The 17,396-nt window shown below is 41.8% G+C and overlaps 1 protein-coding gene across 1 annotated transcript in view; it reads left to right on the top strand.

Moving 5' to 3' along the window:
• The window catches only part of Exoc4 (exocyst complex component 4), a 725,423-nt gene that overhangs the window by 658,782 nt on the left and 49,245 nt on the right, over positions 1-17,396 (top strand). The window contains exons 15-17 of the mRNA XM_032906792.1: positions 6,285-6,426; positions 13,920-14,098; positions 16,152-16,311. Coding sequence (XP_032762683.1) covers positions 6,285-6,426; positions 13,920-14,098; positions 16,152-16,311 — 481 coding nt within the window. The remainder of the gene's footprint in view (positions 1-6,284; positions 6,427-13,919; positions 14,099-16,151; positions 16,312-17,396) is intronic.

Below are 17,396 nucleotides of genomic sequence, written 5' to 3'. Positions count from 1 at the left end.
GTGGCACACTGAGGTATTAGTAGGACGCAGGACTGTAGAGAAAGCAGTTGTTGAGGGCTCTCAAACCCTCGGCAAGAATCTGTGATCTTATGAGGGGAGGTAATAAGGGCTGGAGGAGAGTAGCATTAGTGTGCAAGTTACTAAAAGAGAGTAGCTGGCAAAGAAGGGAGAAGTGGTGTGGGAGCATTTTAATTAAAAAAATACAATAGGTTTTGATCATCCTTTCCCTCCCTCCATCTCCTCCCAGATCAGCCCCACGCCCCTCCCCACCCAGCATTGTCTCTCTCTCTGAGTGTTCCAGAGTAGCTCCCTCTACACATTGTCACTGTCGATGTCTGTGTTGGTTTCCATTTACAGCAAGGAACTTCTCTACTGAAGGCAGGTGAGGCACTGGTCTGTGGGAAGACGTCATTTATTTATTTATTTAATTTGCAGGATAATCGTGTTAGGTTCCTCCATGCCCATGACCTGTCGTCTCATGGTCTTGGCCATGTTAGCAGTGTCAGGATGGATGCCATCCGTGTAGTGGCCTTAGACTCAGTCAAAGGGCGGGTGATTGCTGCCGTTTGCTTTTGTTGCTGCTGTACCAGTACACCGTGTGCCAGGTCACTGTTGTGGGTTGCAGGGTTTGTGGGTTGCAGGGTTTGTGGCTGGGTGACATTGATGACTTACCTTTCTTCTCCAGGAGCATGCAGGGTACCTTCCAGCATGTGTGTGCTAGTCTGTAGGAGGTGAAGCTTCAAATCGGGCGTCTCCACTTCTCAGTACGCCCTTACCATCAAAAACAGTGGAAAACTTTTTTGAGATTAGAATCAAAACTTCCTATTGGCAATGATCTGCTCTTCGGTTTTTGTTTTCCTGTCAGTGGGTTATGAAACTAGCCCGGGGCTAAAAGAGAGCTTTAAGGCAATTAGAACAAAAGAAGAGGACTCAGGAGAATTGCACCTTGTGGTGAAAGGGTGACTCAAGGCCTCAGCTCTGTGGTCCACCTGAGGCCTTCAAAGGGGAAAGTGAAGCAGTTCCAGAGCTGAGGCTGAGCGGCAAACCAGCAAGCAGAGGGCTGAAAGAAGAGAAGCCTATGACTGGCTGTGAAGCTGGACGCCAGACCTCGCTCTCCACTGAGCCATTACCCTATCCCTTCCAGGGCTCTGAGAGGGCCTTTGTTTTCCTGATAGAGCAGGAAGCCTGAAGTCAGCAGTGCTGGGGCTGGCCAACAGTTAAACAGTAAGACCAGCGCCTACCCGATTCTGGGCCTTTACTTCCCACATCAGGAAAAGGAAGAGTAGGGGAGAGGAGTGGTGCCAGCCTCAGCCTGCTTCTTTTACCACAAAAATCAGTGTCTGAGGGGCTGCACAGGACTCTGCTTGATGGTTTACCAGACTGCGACACACAGCCACTTCTCTCTGCAACCCCAGGGCTGCGGATAGTGAGCATTTCATATGTTCACCTTCCTCCTGGTAGACCAATGGATTTGATAGAGAGAGCGCCAGGTACCTCAGCATGAGGTGAGCAAGGAATCCTAAACAATCCATACTTACATATGCAGTGGCCTCATTGTGAATGATCAGATGTCAACCTTCCCACACTTAGAACAGCTGCTCAGAGTGCATGTCTAAAAGAGGTGATCAATCACTAACATTTTAAAAGTTCAGACAGAACGAAGAGCAGCCGCTGCAGGCGTGTGTGTGTGTGTGTGTGTGTGTGTGTGTGTGTGTGTGTGTGTGTGTGTGTGTGTAATGTAGGTGTGAGTATGGTATGTACAGGTATGGGGTGGGTGAGAGGTGTGTGTGTCCAATAACCTCATTTCCTGCCGGTAAACAGGATCTATCAACACTGTCACTTGACATTTAAGGGCCGGTTAATGCTTCTATGCCTTCTTACTTAAGGAAGCTTCGTAGACTTGAGGAAGCCCTCGGGAATTTACAAGCCAGCATTTCAGGGACACTCTAGGCATCAGTTACATTGTTACTTCAATATGCATTGTTACCACGATAGCTTTCCTGTCACTCTACACCACTCCTGCGTGGCCACTGCAAGCTTCACTCAGCAGCCAAACCTGCCCTTGCCTGTTCCATTTCCAGTTTTGGTTTTGTTGTATTTATCTTTTCTGTTTTTCATAGTTTGTTAGTGGTCGGTTTTCACATAGTGAGATTATTTATTTGTATAATAAAAAAGGAGAATTTCTAGCTTTTTAATGGATTCTACCCAAAATATTTTTAATAATATTTGGTCAGTTATACTATTTTGGAGCTTGAGATCATGAGTACAATGTCAGAGCAATCTCTGTCTCTTCTCATTGATTAATACAGATAGTTCTGTGGACCAGACTTTGTGTCACAAAAGAAAGGAATTCAGAGCCTTAAAAGCCCTAAAGTGCTTTGAAATAATATAATAATGTTACTTAAAGTTGCTTTCATCCAGCCTGCCACATGAAACATTATGATAGCAATGATGTTGCCTCGCCATAAAACAATATGAATAATAATATCATTTGAGAGGAAATGCAGTGTTTTATGTCCACTCTCCTGCAGAGCAAGTTTGTGAACAACTAGGATAGTGCAGGGATTGTTAGAATTTTAAATCTATATCACTATATTCTACTCCTTCTTACAGGGCAGTTCCCTTGATTAACATTCACTTGTTTGCGCCTGTGCCGCAGTGTTTTAATTTCTTAGAATCTGATTCCCAAACGAACTTTAGCCTTAAAGGTTACAAGCCTGGGTCACCTTTCTGGCCCTCACTTGGGCTTGGTAGTCCAGGAAAGACATAACCACAGTACATATTACTTGGGCAGTGTTGACTCCTACCCTATGAAGTAAGTCAGTGATGTCTCAGGGGCTCCTATGCCGGGCTCCAAGCCCGTACAGCCCTTCCTGCAAAGGACCCATGTACTCCAGACAAGAAAATGCTTCTCTGCCAAAGAGGCAAAAATATGTAGATGACTGGAGACTGAGCTTTGATGGGATTGTTTCTGACTGCAGTTTAACTCAGACAAATAAAAGACTGAAGGAGAGTAATGACTGTTTACGTTTCTGATTTATATGAATACTGAGAAAGCTTTATGTGCTAATATTTTAGTTTTCCTATGTCAACCCATTTACCATTATGTGACACAGTTGTCCCTACTTTACACAAGATACTAAGGCAGAGACATTTGAAGAGATTTATTCTTGCAGCATGCTAGTTCTGAGAGCTAAAAGAAGTCTTGGCTAGTATGGCCAAATGATTGTTGGTGTCTCCAAGAAACCATGAGAACTCCTACTCCAGCTGTTTAATATTTTCCTAAGGAATCAATCTATTTAAGTGTTTTAATATTGTATTTACTATTCATACACACACACACACACACATATATATAAACTTATTTGCATAAAATCCACCCTCCAACTCTTCCCTCATCCCCACCACCATTCCACACATACACACACAACTTCATGTGCACTCTCCTTTCTTTTTAAGTGTTTTAATACCCTTAGTCTATGTGGTGCTGCCTCTTTGTGCTAGTTATAGGACCATCTACTGAAGACTGAGTAGCTACTCAGAGCCCACACACCCTAAGGAAACCGACTTTCCCTCCCCGAGGCAGCCATCAGATGCCAACAGCTCTTCAGACACGGGCGGAACTTCATGAGCACCTCCCCTATCCATTCTAGAGTTTCTGCCGACTTAACCCTGTACAAGTCTTGTGCATACAGTTGTAGCCACTGTGAGTTGTCAGGCACCACTGTTCCACTGCAGACATCCAATCCTCTGACCCTTCAATCCCTCCGTACCCTCTTCCTGGGTGATCTTCAAACCTTTGTGGGAAAGGATATGATATTGACGTCCCATGTAGATATTGCTTGGGCAGTTGTTTGTGTTTCCAGAGTAGTGGTGTCTCAGCAGATCCTGTGGGCCTCAAGTTCAGGAACCCTTTTTCCAGAAGACCCAGGTCCTCTGCCAGAGAGAAGAGTTTTCAGACAGAGCAAAAACATACTGACATTTAGAACTGAGCACTCCACAGACTCGGCATGTTGGCCAGTTGTGGTTCTTGGTATTAATTATCATCCACTATAAAAGGAAGCATCTCTATTTCAGGTCAATCAGTGAATCAGTCTGTGGGTACAAAGGTAAAAACTTAGAGACATTCATTACTATGTTGGTTTAGCAGAATAATAGTAGTAGGCCTATGACTATTTGGCCAGTCATAAATTTTTGGCCCGGTTGATGGTACTAGAAATGAGGACCATCTTATAGGACGGGCTTTAAGTCTAAGCAGAAAGTAGTTGGTTACTCCCGTGATATTCTCACTGTTGTTATACTGTTGCATATATCTTGCCAGACCAGTCATTGTTATAGCTCACAAGGTTCACTGGGTGAGTCTGTTGATGACATTTCTTGTCTCATAGCATCCATAGACCCTTCCAGCACTATGAATCCTAGCTAATAGGGAAGAAACACCCAGATCATTATTAGCTTGATTTTTCCATGTCCTGTAATCCAGATATTCAGTGTCTTCAGGTCTTATGATCAAGCTCTGGAGAGTAATCAATAACAGCAGTCTTGACAATATGTATGAAACCCTATTGACCAGCAAATCAAAAATAGGTAAATAATACCCGGCAGTGGGCCTTTTATAGTGTCTAATGGTGTTGTAGCCGATAGTGTCTGAAGGAAGCACTGTCTCCTTATTATAGGTTAACTCCATTTAAATGTGTGTGTATGTGTATGTGTGTGTGTGTGTGTCTGTGCGTGTGCGTAAGCTTCTACGTTAGTAGGGTTCTATATTATGTTTTCAGGGAACTTAAGTGTTATCCTTCCCCCATACACCCTTCTCTACCCTTGACTCCTATCCTATACCCTCTGGCCATTGCATTATTCCTCTTCCTACCTTTATGTCACTCACATTCTATCCCCCCTTTCCTTGAAATCCCCTGTGTCCTCTTGCTAGTTTCCCAGTTTCTCTGCATTCTCCAGTGTAAACATGCATCCTAAAGATTCAAAGCTAACACCTACATGTGAGAGGGAACGTGTGTCTTTCTGGATCTGAGTTTCCTTGCTCGGAGTGATTATTTCCAACTCTGTTAATTTGCTGTGGATTTCATACTTTCATTTTCTGTATGGCTGAATAGTACTCCATGTGATTCAGCATGTTTTCATTACCTACTCATTCATTTAATAGACATTGAACTGATTCTATTTGCTGGGTTTTGCAAATACACCAGCAGGAAATACAAATGCACCAGTATCTCCATAGTAAGATATTTTCCTTTGGAAAGTCACAGAAAATAGCTATACCATTACCCTACAACCCCTGTTAGGGCCTGGCATTGCTCTTAAGTTACATGTGAATGAATGTGGCCCACGACCACCTCACTCTGTCTCACCCCCCAGATGTTAGGCCTGGGTACAAGTGTCATAGTTTCTAGAACGACACAAGTAATCACTTCTTATAGCCTGGATAGGCTACAATATTTATTCTGAGACTTATATTTCAGGAGTGATCTAGAACAGATGGAATTTTTCTGTCAATAGAGTTTGAGAATTATGAAACAATTCAGTCTAGTCATTTGAAGTGATTAAAGAATGGGGGACATTTCTCCTGGAAATAGGAAGACTTCAGAGAGGTCAAAGAGGTATCTTCAGTACTTAGTTCTAACATGCCCGAGAATGACTGCAGAGCTGAGCAGAATTGGTGCCAGTAAAATCCTTGAAGTTATTGAAGACAGATCCAGGGAGTTTTGTCAGCTCAGGTATTTCAGATGTGTAATCAGCTGGCTCAGAGCTGATGATTTTCACTTCCCCATTGTTGCTGTGAATGTGCAGCCAGAAACTGAAGAGCAGCTTGAAAACTATACAGGAGACGCGGGCTACACATTCAGGCCATACAGGCCCCAAAGCTGCTTCTATTTCAGTAATCTGACTGAAGAAAGGGGCTGACTAAGGAAGAACACAATGGGACTGTAAACTGCCTCAGTGGGGAGTGATGCTTTCTGTACAGGCCTGACAACCTCAGTTTGATCCCCAAAACCCATAAAGAAAGAAGAGAATGAACTCTCCAAAGTTTGCCTCTGATCACACTCACACTGTGGCACACGAAAACATGCATTCATACTCACACATAGCCACACACACAGCAATAATAAGAAGTAAAATAAATACAAGAAGTAAAAACCAGAGTCTAGCGTGCCTTAGGCTTCTGATGCTGCAGAGCAGTGAAAACAGCAAGATGACTAGAATGTCTACACTCCAGGAAAGCTGCAGGTACCGAATGAAATGATTGCTTTTGTCTTCTCTTCTTCCAGTGCTTTCCCCCGCTCAAGAGAGCCACGTAAACATGGACCTTCCTCCAGTGTCTGAGCAGATCATGCAGACGCTGAGTGAACTTGCCAAGTCCTTCCAGGACATGGCTGACCGCTGCTTGCTCGTCTTGCATCTGGAAGTGAGGTAGGACCCAGCTAAGTACAGAAGATTATGGTGTCAGGGCCTGCTGTGATGTGATTCACATGTTGTCTTTGGGGGGGGTACATCAAGGGCCACCATCATTTTAGTTTTTACTGTTGTGTTGTCCTTTTCTTATCCTAGCATCATTTTTAGCAGCATTCAGTGTTCTTAAAGGATGTGAGCATATGCTGGACTATGAGTGTGATGACTCAAGGGTGTGTAGCCTCTGATGCATCCTGGATTCATGCATGCATACCAACCATGTGGGTGGTCTTAGGGCCAGCTAACTGGTTATTTTCACAAAGCTTCAGTTTCCTCTTAAAATGAGAATAAGAGTTTTTACCTTAAATGTTATGGAGGAAATCTAGAATAATTTATAGCATTTCTGTCATGTATTAAGTCAAAAGTGTTGACTTTATCATCATTGATATTTTTGCAAGTTAGAAAGAAGTTATATCCCAGAACCACAAAGCCCCACTTCAACAAACTTAAAACCCAGTTGAGGAGATTAAAGAAAAGAATGATCTAAGAGAAGGGTTTTAAGTATGCCTTATTCCTTCCCCTGCAGCAGGAAGACACTGCCATTCAGATACGCATCTTCAGTTGTCCACTCATTTGTTCAGAATTTTAACAGGCGTCTTCTCTGTTCCAGGCTGTGCTCTAAACACTAGGACATAGCTATGAGCAAAATACTTCAGGTTCCTACACCTCTAATGGTGCAGCCAGCCAGTCACAGATAAAGCAACACAGATACTTTCAGATAGTCATAGCTAAAGCAGTAAATACCAGAATGAGAGGCCAGCGATGGCTCAGAGGGTTAAGCCACCTGCCTCCAAGTCTGCTGACCTGAGTGTAATCCTCAGAGACCACATGAAGAGAGGAAAGAACAAATTCTCAGTTGCCCTCTAAACTCCATACTTGTTAGCTAATGGTGTGCTCACACAAATAAATTAAGTAAGTAAATAATTTTATAGTGTGAACTGCAAGTGCAAGCCACATAACTCATGTAAATTTGCTCACACAGGTTGATAATCCTTAACTGAAAATTCAGACCTGAAACTGCTTTTTAGACTTGAGCTTTTCAAATGCCCAGCCAATAAGTCTGCACACGTATTCTAAAACTTAAAACTTTTTGATCCCAAGTATTTTCAGTAAGGGATTCTCAAGCAATAGCTACATTTGAAAATGTAGAAGGAAGAGAGATAAAATGAAGTATATTTTGTTTAACCATACATACATAAGTACATACAAGCATACATACATATATACATACACACACACACATACATACATACATACATACATACATACATACATACATACAGATATCTCTATCTGTATGACCCAAGGTTAGCACAGAAACAGTGAGTTACTTTTCATTTTCTGTGGTAAGCCTTGGCATCTTCACATTTTATACTTAGAGAACATCGTGGTGAGGACATTCCACATGCTCAGTAGCTACGTGTGGCAGAGGTACACTGGAAAACACAGAGTATACAAGTTAACTAGGAAGGGAGTTGTTTAGACAGGACATGTGGCAAAGCAGCAGTAGCCATCCAAACAAAAACCTAGACAAAGAAAAGTTTCAGGGAGAAGCACCACTCAGAAAGGTCCTAAGACACAGTTCAGGCAAGTTGGAGACACCCAGAAGAGCCTAACATTTGCAACCAGATGATGGGGCAGGTATGGAGGGTGGGTAGAATAATGTAAACAACTGTCTGGGGCCTAATTGTAGGCAGTTGTGTGTCTGATATACTGGAGGTCTTCAAGACCAAGAGAATGGTTTCAAATGTGTGCTAAGTGTATTAGGAAGCCATTGGAGAAGCTTCTTCAATATAGGACAGGTGCTAGTAATATTTTTAAAAGACTGTTCTGGATGTTGTATGGAAATAGGACTGCAGAAAAATATAGGGTGACCAGTTGAGGCCTGTTAGCATCAAAGTGACAAGGTAAAAATATGAAAGATGTAGAACTTGGAACATATACTAAAAGTGAAATTGCAGAACTTATTGACAGATTGGCTTGGGTTCAGGAATGGGTAGCAAGGAGAAAAAAAGTCTCACAGAAACCAACCAGCTCAGAGGAATTTGTGGATGTAAAAGACATGAACACCAGTGGACAGGTAAGACAGGGGCATTACAAGTTTGAGGACAGCCTGGACTATACCTTTGTGGCCACATCCCCCTGGATGTGCCTAATATGTAACTGAACCAGGACAGACTGAAGGAGTAGAAAGGTCAGAGGTACGGATTAGAAGTCTCAGAATACAAGAACCTGAGGCGTTCACTCTGAGAAGCTTCTCTGATACCTAGACAGCAGTGCCAACTCCTAGCTCACTGGATATACACTTCTGAAACCCCAGGATCAGAAAGCCTGGTGTGGCCTGGTATACACTTTCTTCTGTATTTTTTGGAACAATATTAAAGTTGATTAAATATTTTCTTTAATTTGAAGTTTCTATATCATCTATGTTTTAAAAGTACAAACACAAGCTTAGTTTATAGCTAAGAGGAATATATTTAGATTCAGTTAAACTTGGATAGCTTTGAGGCATGTTAATATCACTTTCTTTATATGCCACTTGCTTTTGGCATTCTTTGGCTTCCCCACAATGAACTACTTCTCTGTTTCTTGTTAGCACCCTGAGAGTGAAACAAAAGAGTAGCCTGCAGGTTTGGAATCTGTTGTGCTCAGCATAATTCCTGAGCTTATTTCTTATATTAACTTGTTTAAAATAAAGCATCTCGCTATGTATTTTCTGATTTGTTTTACAATAATTTTTAGATTTGTTTTCTATTTATCTTCAAGCTGATAATGAAATAAAGCAGGCATTTTCTATGAATAGATAAATCCAGTGGACAGAGAAGAGAGAAAGAAAAAAAGAAAATACCCAGTAATATTCTGAGGCGACTGTTACTCTGGCTTGCAAAACAAAACAAGAGAACAGCAAATTAATTACTCTCCCAGCTCCTGGGGTTTCATGCTATTGATTGTGCATCTCAGGACATGTTCTACACTCAGAATCGCCGACTTGTGTGTAGCTAATTCCAGACGGGATGTTTTCAGCACGTCTGAGGAAGATCTTTGAAGTCCTTAACCTCTGTCCTGTCCCTTCTATTGTGTGTGCTTCTTTCCAGTACTGTTCTTACAATGCCAAGTGTGTCTTGTCATCTTCATAAGTGGGAAAGGATAATTTCAGCCCGAATTTTAGTGCTCTAGATACAGAATTATTTTTCCTTTGCTCTGAGAATACTAGACATAGTTTTTCTAAATTTTATTTCTTGTTATAGCCCGGTTCCAACATTTCATTTGTTTTCTGTGAATGAGTCTCCATTCCGTCCTTACTTTTGCTGGGTGTGGTTCACAGAACTAAGCGACTTCTGCACATACGGCTAAGGCAATGACTGCTGACACTCTCCTCTAACATTGCCAGTGAGGGAGGGGAGCATTGGTGAGGATGAAAAGTACACAAAACAGATGTGCTAATCATCACATTGTATGAACCGAGAGTGCAGGGCTAGAGAGGAGACCGCTCACTCCTCCGGCGTGTCTTGTTCATTGTTATAAATGGCCCCAGGAATTGAACAGTTGTGATGCCTGTAAAATTTCTTCATAAAAATAAACTCTTATTTTCATAAACAAGACTGCATTCTTGAAAGGAAATGAGTTGTCTTATAAACTGCAATTTTACATGATAGTCCACTTGTAATTCAACCACACGCATCTGCCAGTATAGAGAGCGTATTAATCACTTCTCTGTCACTGCAATAAAGTGTTGTGACCAAAGCAACTTAGGGAAGAAAGAGTTCATTTTAGCTTACAGTTCTAGTCTATCATAGCAGATAAGGCATGGAACAGGAAGCAGAGAGATCACATTTCAGCAACACACAGGAAACTGAACAACTAGGGGAGAGGCGCTCAAAGCCCAACCCAGTAACTGACTTCCTCCAGCAGGGCTCCACCCCTTAGAGGTTCTATAACCTCTCCAAACAGTACTACAACCTTGGAACCTTGTATTCAAATACATGAGCCTGTGTGAGACAGTACTCATTAAAGCCACCACAGAGGGTATGTAACCAACCTTATCCTAATTCTGATATTTAAGTAATGCTTATTTTATCCCCATCCTGTTATGAAAGAGAATTATAATTGAGACCCTGCCAGGAGCTGGTGTAATGAAAAGTGATACTCTCTCTAGCACTTGTAGCCATGAAAACATGGCAGTAAGAACCAAATTAAAAATGAAAGTCATGTGAAATATATTAACAGATTATGCCAGCAAAAATCCAGAACAACTTCAAATGCCAAACTTTATCTTATTCCCAAAAATATCTTTGTATTCATAGCCCATATAATTGTTTAACGCTGTTTAAGTTCAAAGCAAAAGAGAAAAGAAAGTTCTCAAGTCCTTCAGGTTCCATGTTGAAGAACCCATCCAAAGAACATTTGACATTTTACTCATGTCATTGTAGGTCACATTTAACCACCAAGCAGTATCTCTCCACAGTTTGAGGCAGAAGGCAAATGACAACACCCCCCAAAAGAAGAAAGTCATGGTGAGGCCACTAAAAGTTGTTGAGAGGGTTTTTTTTTCATATTTGAACTTTAGAAAAAGAAAATTAAGTTGCCATTTGAGTCCACAGTGCGAAGAATGTCACCTTTATCAGCTGATTTCCCTTACCATCAGGAGGGCTCTAAGTAGGTTCAACAGCAACTGCCTGTCACGGTCGGATCCTGAGTGTGCACTTTGTGAAAATCAGCCATCCTGCTGTGCAATCAGCGGCGTTTGCAGAAAACCCTAATGCCAAGGTCAGGCGAAGGTCAGCACCAGCACACTGGAGCCCAGAGAAAAATAAAACTGTACTTGAATTTGATATCCTCTAGTGACACTTTTTTCTGATCATTTTTGGAAAAGGAAGATACACTAAGCAGTGGCCATCTTTCCTCTCTGCCCTCGGCTGTAGAATATCATCGTGAAGATTCACCTGCAGTGTGTCGGACTCTTCTGGCTCATCTCTTCTTTGATTTGTCTCTGAGTTCTGTCAGCAGGCTACTTCTTCTTTGTGTCAAAGCTAGTATCTGATCTTATCATTTTACTGCTTAAAGTTCCCTTGGGATGGAGAAATGGCTTAATCAATAGTCAGCACAGAGGACCCAGGTTCAGTTCCCAGCACCCATATCAGCAACTAAAAATTCTTCACATCTGCTTCAGGCACCAGCAGTTTTGTACATATGGAGTAACACACTTGATTTTTTTAAAATTTTTAATTAACCCGTAAAGTTCTCTTAAGGATCCCTAAACATTCCGGCATAAAATCTTCATGACTTAGGCGGCCTCTAAAGCTTAGGATGACATTCTACAGCCCATGTCCCTAAGCTCATGTCACACCTCTCTCTCGTGATCTGCATGGAGCAAAACAGGCCTCTCACTTCTACTCAGAGCCATTGTCCCATGTTCACCTTCATGCCCTTTAGCATGTACTTCCTATCGAGTGTGGCTAGGCTACCGTAACTTTAAGCCTAGTTTAAAGATACTTGAGCATAGATGCTTGTATTTCAACCAATGCTACTTCATTTTAATTTCTGCAAGGTAGCAATTAATTGCTCTAATCAAGATGCCTACTCCCAGGTGGGTCATTTCTCATTAATTACATCAGGAAGATCACACTGTAGAGGGGCTGTGACCAGAGCCTTTAGCTGCATCTTGATCAAAACTATTCTCTTGGCCAATTAACTCAGGAATGTCAGATTGGGCTTTTTGTTGGTGACATTACTTATTAATTAACAGCTGTGAGGATAATCTGAAATCAGTGAAATTTAACTATAGTCATTTATATTTGTATTTCCTCATATGGAAAATTCTAAGGATATTGCTTGAGACTGGACAGAGTGCTCTGTGGTAAGAGCACTTGTACAAGCATGGCAACCTGAGTTTGAATCCCTAGAACCCATGTAACATAAAATGTCAGATATGGCTCTGAGTACCTAATCCCAGCTTTGGGGCAAAAGGGTAAAGAAAGGTTAATCCTTGAATCTTGCTGGCTGGTCAGGGGAGCCAAAACATGTTCCAGTTCACAACATGAAAAAGCCAAACACTGTTACTGTTTAGAAAAATTTGGGGGAAACCACTGTGAGATACTATACTGCATCTCCATGACCAAAAACAAATACTTTTTAACTGGCACACGGTGCTGGCTAAGATTCAGACCAACCAGAATGTTGTGAGCAGGAGAACAACATAATAAAGCTCACTAACACATGGTGTGTTTCTTCCAAAACTAGAGGTACCCTTAGCCTCTGACTCAGCAAAGCCTACTTCTAAGTAATTAGTCAAGAGAAATGAAAATTTATATTTACATAAAGCTAGGAGCAACTTAAAGGGGAAATTTGATTCTTTCAGCTCACAGTTTGAAGGGATACAGCCTGTCGGGACAGGAAGGCACGGTGGCTAATCACACTGCATCTGCAGCCACGAAACACTGTGAGAGGGATGGCTACTGGTACCCAGTGGCTTCCTTCCGTTTCCCTTTTTATTCAGCCTGGAACACCTATACATGAAATGGTACCAAATATATTCTTTCCTTCTCACTAAATGTCTCTGAAAATAACCTCAAAGTTGTACCTAGAGGTGTATCTCCTAGGCGATTCCAAATCCAGACAAGTTTAAGATGAAGAACTGTAGTTATGGATGGTTGTGAGCCATCACGTAGGTGCTGTAAACTGTCATCATGTAGGTGCCCAGGACCTCTATAGGAGCCACAACTACTCTTAGCCACTGAGCCTTCTCTTCAGACCATTTTTTAGGCATTTATATTGTCATTCTACCCCATTAAGTTATGGAGTCTTTAATGCTGCAAACTGTCTTACAGTTCCAGATACTAGCATAGTTCCTAGCAAATTTATACATGTTCAGTAGTGGCTCCTTCACATAATAAACTAGCAATGGTTAATGTAAAACTAGTGACACTTGTCAATTCTTACTGTGTGCTTTCTTCACACCAGACTCCAATTTATATGCTTTACTTCACATGGGCTCTTAGAGGCCGAAGTTGTGATTATACCCTTTTCATGGGAAACTGAGGCGTAGAAAGATTCCACTATCTTGCCTAAAGTCAATCAGCTAATAAGTATCAAAACTGGGAAACAAAACCAGTGGTCGGTCTCCTATGGTGACAGAGCATCAAGGATGGAAACTCAGTCTCTCAATGTCTTCATAACAACATCTTTTAAAAGCTGCCCCATCTCCCTCCTAACTGTACACACAATCTTGGCATTGAAAGGAATTTCAGAAGTTGTCTATTTCTTACCAAGAGTATATGTATTAAATGTGCAAACCTCATAGACGCTTGCCTGCTTCAGATCACTCAACCGTATAACTAAGATGGCACTTTGGTCAAGAAAAGACCAGCGGGAAGCATAGGTAAAAAGACCACGACTGCTTCAAATATTTTGGTGCTCTTTCCCAGGCAGATCCATGACCTTTCTTTCTCTTTCAGAGTTCATTGTTTCCACTATCTCATCCCTCTGGCGAAGGAGGGGAACTATGCCATTGTTGCCAATGTGGAAAGCATGGATTATGACCCTTTAGTGGTCAAGCTCAACAAAGACATCAGTGCCATGGAAGAGGCCATGAGCGCCAGCCTACAGCAACACAAGTTCCAGTACATCTTTGAAGGTCAGAGCTTACCACTGTGTCCAGGAGCCTAGGAGGGAAGAAGGGAAAGGTGTTCACGATGTCTGTGTTAAAATGTTTACTAGTACTTGTTAGAGGAAGTCGCTTGCTAGGTGCTTGGATTAGAACTGCTGCACCTAGCTTCTGACTGCCATTCGCTTGCGGCTGATAGGGAGATTTTTATCCAAGATAACGCTGCTGTCTATCCTCTACCTGCCTTGACATGTATGCCACAGAGATTTGGGGACATGTGCAGAGTAGGCCACAAATTAGCTTGAGAGGAGCTTGTTTAAAGGAAGGAGAGAAAAGGAAAAGGCTCATACCTACACAGACAGGGAGCAAGGAACTTGAAAGAACCTTTGTCTGGTTGCCTAGTCCTTGGTAGGGAGGTTTCTTTCACAGAATGCATTGCTCGCTGAAGTGATCAGACGCCTTGCTCTGCAGTAACTGAGGGCAGCTGCTTCAGTGCCCTCTATCAGCCGCCTCCATCAGTGCTGTGGGAGGCAGTATTCCCTACAGAAATTTGCTTCAAATTTTTAAAAAAATATGGTGCCAGTCAAATAGTTCTTCTTGCTGAATTTTACCACAAACCTTTTCTCTATAATCCAGTACCTAAAATAACCAAACTATGAAGAGACAGGTTTATTTTACTGTTCATCATCAAGAGGTGTGAGAGGTAAGGAGTCCAGATGGCAGAGACCAGGAGCTCACTAATGGCAGAGCCGCTGACCCTGTGGCCAGAGTGTGAATAAAGAGACCAGTATCTCACAGTGCTCTCAATTAGGCCTCAATCCTAAAGATCTCTGGGATATCAACAGTGAACTCACAGTCTATTTTTCCTAAATACTCGTGTTCCTGTCTGTTACACATCCACCCTATTGTCAATGCTGAGATCTATTAGCATTGTTGCCAGTAGCCCATATTTATCAATTAAGTTTTTTTTTAACTTAACAATGTTGAAGTTTAAATATTAGCATTATTGGTTTTGTGTGGTTTTTTTTTTTGTTGTTGTTGTTGTTGTTTGTTTTTTACAGTCTAAGTCCTTTATCTCTTTGTGGACATTAGGCCATAATGTAAATGGAATGGCCCACAGCAGCACAGACTCCTTTCCATTAATCACCACTAAGTAGGCTTCCCTGGGTGGAGCAGATCCGTGCTTTAGTTGAACCCAAGTGCCTTCTCTTTGCTGTCCTTTTTCTTCTGATCATTTCTCTTTGCCTGTTCAAGAAGCTGTCTCTGCTCTTAGAGCACTTGATGGGCTCGATCCACACATTAATTCTCTTAGCAAGAATCCTGCCCTTAACTTCCTTGTTTGCAGTAATGCACATGACATACCAGGTGACATTGCAGACATGTAGGCATTGCCATGGAAACACTTCTGGGGCATTCCTTTCAGTGTCCATTCCCTTAGTATCTACAGTATCACTCTTCTTGTAGATTTGCATGCGTGTGGCCAAAGGAACAACTCTGTGTTTCCTAAAAGGCCTGGAGAACATATAACAAGTGTCCCTCCACTTCCCTTTCTGTTTGTTATTTTGGCAAGTTATTGGAAGGTGGCTAATACACGGAAAGCTAAACATTAGCATTATTATTCATAAGGCCTCACTAATTTTACAAATGCAGGCTTCCAATCATGTTTAGAGCAAAATGTGTGCCCTCCTGTGTTTCATGTGTATAAGAGAACAGATCACTGTGTGTGTGCATGTGTTCTTTTCTCCAAATATCTACACATACAGTAGGATTTCCTTTGCATGTTGATAGCTTGTACCATCCTGGCTTGTTCTTGAAGCCCTGTGGATGGTAGCTTTAGGTGAGTGTGACTGGGCTGAGAATATACCAAATTTGGCTGACTGTATTAGAACTTTTCATTCGCACCTTCTAAATCTGTCAAGTATTCTGAAGTTATTGTAAGATTAGCTATTGTAAATGAGATGTATGATTTCTTGAGTCATTTAAACCTGTAGAGCATGAAAGAGTTGTCCTTTGTATTAGTTTAAGCCAGATGCCATTAATATATCTTTTCTTCTCTCCTCACTACACTGTGCTGACCCCTCAGGTCTGGGACACCTCATCTCCTGTATCCTCATTAATGGGGCTCAGTACTTCCGGCGCATCAGTGAGTCTGGCATCAAGAAAATGTGTAGAAACATTTTTGTTCTTCAGCAGAATTTGACCAACATCACCATGTCTCGGGAGGCAGACTTGGACTTTGCAAGGTATGAAGGAATACTGAGCTAGACTCTTTATCCCAAAGCTTATGGCCTGTAATGAGCTTATCTTTGAAAAATAAAAAAAAAAAGGCAAGAAAAAGTATCTTTAAAAAGAGAGAAAGATGGCTGGAGAAATAGTTTGGTTAAAGTACTTGTGGTGCAAACAAGAGGACCAGAGCTCAAACTCTCAGCATCCGTGTAGATGCCATGCAGGTGGGTTTGGTGACCCCCTGTGACCAGCCTTGGGAGGAAGAGACTAAGACTCCACAGGCCTGGGCTTCACGAGGAGGCCTGCTTCTGTGAGTGAGGTAGGAGACAGACGGTGGAAGGTTGACCCTCAGCCTCAGCCTCTGCATGTGAGCACACACACGTGCAAACAAGCACACTCACAGGCGTTCCCGGGACACATACATGAAAAAAAGGGAAGAAAGAAGAAACAGAGGCTGTATTCTTAAGTGACAAAAATAACAATGCTATAAAACCCTATTCAAAGTTTAACATCTCTCGAGAGGGTAGTTTTCCCACTGTCTAACCTAAGCTGTGTTTCGTTCTGTTTTGTTTTATATTTCTGTATTTTGTGGCAGGGGTAGGAAGGAGCAAGGTGAGGGAGGGTGCGCTGTAGAGTGTATGGAGATAGGTCAGAGGACAACTTAAGGTTCTCTCCTTCCACCACATAGATCCTGGGAGTGAATCAGGTCACCAGTCTTGCTGACGATTATCTTTACCTGCTGAGCTCTCACTGGCCTCAAACTTAAGTTCCTCATGCTATAAAGCATTGGTGATTTTCCTCTGAGTAAAAGAATAATATTTGCAACATTTCACAAGATACATAAGGTAGTAGATAATGCTTTAGCCTAGAGACTGAGTGCTATGTGGTCTACCTTCTGGCTTTGTACATATGCTGCATGTATTTGATTTTTCAAGCATACATATGCATATGATCTCTCCTTTTACAAAATTGAAGCTATGTTAATGTATCTTAAAATACATTCACTGCACTCTGCCATACAGTAATAATCTTTGAAAACATGATATTTTCAAATACTCATTAATACTTCTAGAAAAATTCACTTTCAATAAGTGCACAAATT

This window comes from Rattus rattus, chromosome 6 (assembly GCF_011064425.1).
Source record: "Rattus rattus isolate New Zealand chromosome 6, Rrattus_CSIRO_v1, whole genome shotgun sequence".
NCBI lineage: Eukaryota > Metazoa > Chordata > Mammalia > Rodentia > Muridae > Rattus > Rattus rattus.
Note: the sequence above shows the minus strand (reverse complement) of the source record. Positions and strands in the feature narration are given on the sequence as shown.